Source organism: Enhydra lutris, unplaced genomic scaffold (assembly GCF_002288905.1).
Source record: "Enhydra lutris kenyoni isolate GAN:26980312 unplaced genomic scaffold, ASM228890v2 scaffoldscaffold9, whole genome shotgun sequence".
NCBI lineage: Eukaryota > Metazoa > Chordata > Mammalia > Carnivora > Mustelidae > Enhydra > Enhydra lutris.
Window position 1 is genome coordinate 52,995,731 of NW_019154093.1, and position 6,644 is coordinate 53,002,374.

Consider the following 6,644-nt stretch of genomic DNA (forward strand, 5'->3'; position numbering starts at 1 on the left):
AACTTCTGGCTCCCTAGCACTGTATCTGTATCCCTCTTATAGAACTTTACTACCTTGTATTTCAGTCTTTTTTATTCAAATCCAATTCATGACAATGAGTCTGCAAGTTTTCTGGACATACTGCTTGTGTTTTACTCATTTTGTAGCCTTTAAAGAGCAGAGCACTAAGCCTGGCACAAGGAAGCACTCATGTAAGTATTTTTTTATATTAATTTATAGGGACAATGAAAATAAAGGAGTATTAATTGAGGGCCTATTTTATACTAGCACCTGTACATGTAAGAGCTTTCACACATGTTATTTCATTTACCCTCAAAACATTCCTTCCAGAGAGCTATTACTGTCTGCATTTTATAGTTTAGAGAATTTAGAATGAGAGGGGTTAAACTAACTAAATAATAAATCTTTCTCTTTCCTCCAATGAGGAAATGTATATTGGGAGGTAGGGGAGGTATTCTATGTATACTAATAAAAACAAATGCAATACAGTTTATATAAGTGATTCAAATGAGGATAAAAGGAAGGAGCTTAATGTGGATAATTTAATATTTAATGGGTGAGACCATACCTAAGTGGGACTAAAAGCAAAGAAAATCATCAATAGTTGGAGATGGCCAAAGAACATTACAATGAGCTCACAGTTTCACTTCTGACAATTCCTGATCTAGTCTTTTTGCAGTAGGTTCAGAGACTATTCCCCAGTTAAACACTGGAAGACTATATTTAAAATTTTACAAAAGAAGCCAATGAAAATATAGAATTGGAAAAAATTATAACAAGCTTTGTATTCATAATATAATATATAATGTTTAATAATAATGGGTAATATTTAGTGAGTGCTCATTGAGTGCCAGAAGTCTTGTATGAAGTCCTTTCTAAAGAGCCATACACCTGTTATTAAGAATCATGTGACTGTTAGGGACCAAGGCAAGGGTTAGCTTTAGATTCATCTGACTCTAAAGCCAGCTCACAAGGCTATGTGTAGAACTATTTTAAGCTAAGGGACATTGGCAGATTTGTGTTCAGTCCAAAAAAGAAATCTTAATCAAAGCATTTTAAGTTTCACCTGGGTGGCTCAGATGGTTAAGTGTCTTCCCACAGCTTAGGTCATGATGTCAGGGTCCTGGGATTGAATCCTATGTCGGGCTCCCTGCTCAGGGGGAGTCTGCTTCTCCCTCTGCCTATCTGTCCCCCACCCAATCATGTTCACTCTCTCTCTTAAATAAAAATATAAAAATCTTTTAAAAAATTGTAAAGCATATTAAGTTTTTTTCAAGTAATATAAGACTTATGGTATTTAATGCTATTTGAAAACTGAAATACACAAGTAATTATCACAAAAGGTAATCAAAAAAACCATTTTCGGGGCACCTGGGTGTCTCAGTGGGTTGAGCCGCTGCCTTCGGCTCAGGTCATGATCTCAGAGTCCTGGGATCGAGCCCCGCATCGGGCTCTCTGCTCAGCGGGGAGCCTGCTTCCTCCTCTCTCTGCCTGCCTCTCTGCCTGCTTGTGATCTCTCTGTCAAATAAATAAATAAAATCTTTAAAAAAAAAAAAACCATTTTCTTCTTGACCCACAGTTGTCCCTGACGACTATGCTTGTATTACTCCCACCTAAAGAAAGTCTTTGACCTAATTCATTGCCACTCCCAATCCAGTTCCTTCATTTGCTTTTTGTTTTGTTTTGTTTTTTTAAACACACTTGTTTCATGTGCTCTTTCCTGGTGCTTTTTATTTTAGTGCCTCATCCTTCCATAAAGTGCTTTTCTATTAAAAGATCCCAGGACTGGACAATCTCTTGATGGTGATGACGATGACCATTACTAACCACCATGATGAGGATGACAACTACACAATCTAAAGAATTACTCAGCTCAATGAGAACTTAAGACCTCAACTGTCTTAGAAAGTATGATAAATGTGTTCAGCATAATCCCCATTGCTATTTAACAACTTAAATCTTTAGGATAAGGAAGTGAGATAAGGAAGTTCATCAAAATACTTTAGTAATTCATAATGTTGTATTTATGCAAATATTTTAGTCTAGATTCAAATTCCTGAGTTAAGGAGATACATAAATACTCTCCTTGCATTTCTAAAAGGTTTATTGTAATATGCAATAATGGTACTCACTCTGTATCCTATTCTGTTTCTAGCTTTACATCTCTTGCCTGGAGTGAAAAACTCAATGGTACATTTGAATAACAATGGATATGATGGCATTGTCATTGCAATTAACCCTAGGGTACCAGAAGATGAAAAACTCATTCAAAACATAAAGGTAAGGGAGAAAATTTTATTACGCACTTATTTTTATTTCAATAAGTATTTTCCATCCCTGTTGCCAAGGCACATACACATGCTCACACAGTAACAACTTTCCAGAACTGTTTTGACAGTATTCATCATTTATGTACTATGTATCTAAACTGTCAAGATTAATATCTGCTTAGTTTAAGTATGATTTCTCATATTTATAGTAGTAGTCATTCCCCTAATAAATTATTAAAAGGCAAAACTACAATGTTTCTTCGACTTACTAAGCTAACAGCAAGACCTTAGACCTACTGAAGAATTCTTTTTTTAAAGATTTTATTTATTTATTTGAGACAGAGAATGAGTGGAAAGAGCACAAGCAGGAGAGCAGCAGGCAGAGGGAGAGGGAGAAGCAAGCTCTCCGCTGAGCAGGGAGCCCAATGCAGGGCTTTATCCCAGGACACTGGGATCCTGACCTGAGCTAAAGACAGAACTTAACACACGGAGCCACCCAGGCACCCCCTACTGGAGAATTCTTTTCAAATTTACCTTTGTAAAGTTATTTTTGTAATGTTTATATAGCTAACCCACACTTAAGCCTTAGATCTTCACTGTACATTTTTTTAGTTGGTCATATTTGTTCAACTCTGAAAAATTAACAACAAGCTCTGATGTATTTGATTTTAAAGAAAATATTGCATATTTTTGGGGGCACCTGGGTGACTCAGTGGGTTGGGCCGCTGCCTTCGGCTCGGGTCGTGATCTCGGAGTCCTGGGATCGAGCCCCGCATCGGGCTCTCTGCTCTCTAGGGGAGCCTGCTTCCTCCTCTCTCTCTGCCTGCCTCTCTGCCTGCTTGTGATCTCTCTGTCAGATAAATAAATAAAATCTTAAAAAAAAAAAAAAAAGAAAATATTGCATATTTTTGAAGTTGATTTACTTCTTAATTTTATTTGGGTTAGTCAGTATAACAGAAACACTTTATATATATAGCATTTTAATATATACTATCTTCTCTGATCTTCTTCTCAATATCTCTATGAGGTAAATTATTACCCTTGTTGCATAAGTGAGAGAAGCTAATAATTCATACAGTCTTAAAATAAGTGGTAAAACTGGAATGTGAAGCCAATAAGACATATGTATTTTTATTTTCATTACTGCTTGGTAAAATTTTGCCTTTTCTGAACATACTCCATATGAAAAAGTAACTCAAACTTAGCAAAGTGTTTTTTTTTTTCAATTAAAAATATAAAATCTATAAAACTTTAAACGCTCAGCCCGTTTATAAACACCTCTGTTTAATTGAACAACTTGCCAACAAGCTCCCATTCTTAATTACCTTTATATATCATCCAGAACTCATTCCCCTCTCCAACCCATAATACTGAATACAGGTCTGGATAGGTTAAAAAAAAAAAATACGGTTGATTTCTGGGCATATGAAAATGAACAGTTTACAGACTAAAGAGATAGAGTAAAATTCAACTTATTTTTCAGTTAGGCTTTGCTAGAATATTTGGGGAAAGGGAGCTTAGATTTGCTTCTTCTTGTTCATGTATACAATTTCATGCTCATTTCATTGTGAAATTGTTACCATATTTTGTCAGGAAATGGTAACTGAAGCTTCGACTTACCTGTTTCATGCCACCCAACGAAGAGTTTATTTCAGGAATGTAAGCATTTTAATTCCAATGACCTGGAAGTCAAAATCTGAGTACTTAATGCCAAAACAAGAATCATATGACCAGGTAGGGTATTTTATCTAGCTCCTACAATGCTTTTTTCTTCCTATGCTTCCTAAAAATTAATACTCATAATTTTTAAAAAATTCCTAGCCACTATGTCAGTAATTAAATTAGTAATATTACTTATCTTAATTTAGATAAAAGAAATCCTTGTTTCTATCACTTGTGATGTTTTGGTTTATTCTTCTGCTTTTTAGGCAGATGTCATAGTTGCCAATCCTTACCTAAAATTTGGAGATGATCCCTATACACTTCAATATGGACAATGTGGGGAAAAGGGACAATATATACATTTTACTCCAAACTTCTTATTGACTAATAATTTGCCCATCTATGGGTCCCGAGGTAGGGATATCTATTTTATACTTCTATTTTTATTTCCATGGAAACAAATATGACACGGTGATTAATAGTATTTTTAAAGATTTTTTTTAAAGAGAAGTACTGATTAATATCTTTATCTAGAAATATAGTAGTTATGTTCAATATAATTATATTTCTTTGTGTGTTTAATAATAAATTTAATAAAAAATAATACATTAAAAATAAGTAATAAATACTAACCCATTTCAACATTTTTGACCTAATAAAAGATATCAATTTCTAAAGTTCTTTGACTCAATTAAGCTAAGGATCTGGGACAGGGAGACATAAAATACATGGACACTGTATTAAAATATAGTAAATATAAATTTGTAAGTGGCAATATTCTCTCATAGGCAGAGTGTTTGTCCATGAGTGGGCCCACCTCCGATGGGGAATATTTGATGAGTATAATGTGGACCAGCCATTCTATATTTCCAGACGGAACACTATTGAAGCAACAAGGTAACATTATATTGAACAAATTTATTTTCAAAAGTTTTCACTTATTATTTTTAAATTTTCTATACTAGGCAAACAAAAGCTGTCTTAGTGGTTGAATGCTCACAGCTAATTGCAACATCTAACCAGACCCACTATGTATATGTCCAAATATTTCTGGGGATGCTACCTTGGAATCAAGATCAACCTGGACCTGGGATTCATTTCAGTATTCATGGGGACTGTACTAAAATATGTTATTGTCAGAGGAGAAAGGAAAAAGCTGTAGCCTAAACCATAAGATATCTGAGAACTGGAATTCATTCCTATATATCCTTTATTTCATTTTATTTATTTAGCTTCCCCAATGTTTTATTCCATTTGAGTCCACTCTTTAAGGTGAATCTGTTCCAGTGAAATCAATGAAAGTACTAGAGCTCCATTATAAATAAATATATTTATTCTTCATTTAAGCTTAAGCTTAAAAAAAGTATTTTTCATAAGGATAAGTGAGTAAATGATTTTTGAAATATAAATATTTTATATTATATATTACATATAATATAGAAATATTTTATTATTATATTCCTTAAATATGAATATAATTCTGGGTAGATTTAGACACGTCCTATTAATAAATGGATGAGATATTTAAGTATGGAGTATTTAAAGAGTATTAAAGAAAAATAGAAATCAGTGTAATTGGAAACAGGTCTTTGGGATAAAAAAACATGTTAAAGAGGTGTGAGAGAAACACGCGTCTCCCCATGTTCTCCATGTTGTTTGCTTTATCCCTACGGAGCTGCTGGAGTATCATGCAGACAGGGCTCTCACCCTATGCAACTCCTCCCCCACCACCTCCCTTATCCAAACAATGCTTGTTCATTCTTCCAGACTCAGTTTAAATGTTTGTTCCCCAAGTGTCTTTTTCTTCTCCCTCTATTTGGTGTAAGATCTGAGACTGTCCCCAAAGCAATATACATGGCCTTCTCTCACACAGAGCAGTAGTTGTCTGTGTAATTTTATTTTCCACACTAGACTTTAAGATCCTTGAAGACTTTTTTTGTTTTTTAATCCCCTAGACTTCAGCCAGGCACAGAGTGAAGTAACAGCTAAACAAAGAATGTATCAAGTAACAAATTTTTGATAAATGAATATGAATATGTTTTCTTATTAATCATAAAAAGAGATATATTGGTAAAAACAATTATCTAAAATAACATTTAATGAACTCCTACTGTGTGACAGGCACTTTGTTTGAGGCAGTGTAAGTTTAATTTTCAGGCTTTCCCTAGAGCTAACCCTCTTGGAATATATGACTCACCATTTCCTCTAATCCTTTCAATACTAAAAAAATTTAAGTGGATTAATATCATGACACTTAATATTAATGCAGAATAAAAATAAATCCAATAAATCAGAACTCTTTAAAATCTTTTACCCATAACTCCAGCCCCCATTCCTTGCCTGGGACTTGACAACTATCTTACTTATCATACAGACTAAAGAGTTTGTTTGAATGCACAAGCATTTCCATGCAATGTTTATTTTTACTTTGTCCTTCAATCTAGCTCAGTGGTTTTCAAAATGTAAATTGTAAAATGCTATCAACACAAACCACACATGGTTTTGTATGGATGGTATACACACATATGTGTATATACATTTATATCTACATACCAGTATGTATGTGTTTGTATCACATACACATAAATTTAAGAGGGTTTTAAGCATTATGCTGACTCTCTCATCCCCCCTAGGAAGCAATCCTCCATATCTCTCTTTTTTTTTTTAATTTTATTTTTCATAAACATATAATATCTTTTTATCCCCAGGGGT

At 34.0% G+C, this 6,644-nt stretch overlaps 2 protein-coding genes across 2 annotated transcripts in view; both read left to right on the forward strand.

The window, feature by feature from the left end:
- Positions 1–1,860, forward strand: part of LOC111142912 (calcium-activated chloride channel regulator 4-like) — a 42,257-nt gene extending 40,397 nt beyond the window's left edge. The window contains 1 exon segment of the mRNA XM_022496292.1: positions 1,777–1,860. Coding sequence (XP_022352000.1) covers positions 1,777–1,860 — 84 coding nt within the window.
- A 261-nt stretch (positions 1,861–2,121) lies between these two features.
- Positions 2,122–6,644, forward strand: part of LOC111143716 (calcium-activated chloride channel regulator 1-like) — a 25,567-nt gene continuing 21,044 nt past the window's right edge. Inside the window, exons 1-4 of the mRNA XM_022497543.1 lie at positions 2,122–2,280; positions 3,864–4,004; positions 4,199–4,346; positions 4,721–4,829. Of these exons, the coding sequence (XP_022353251.1) occupies positions 2,122–2,280; positions 3,864–4,004; positions 4,199–4,346; positions 4,721–4,829 (557 nt within the window). The remainder of the gene's footprint in view (positions 2,281–3,863; positions 4,005–4,198; positions 4,347–4,720; positions 4,830–6,644) is intronic.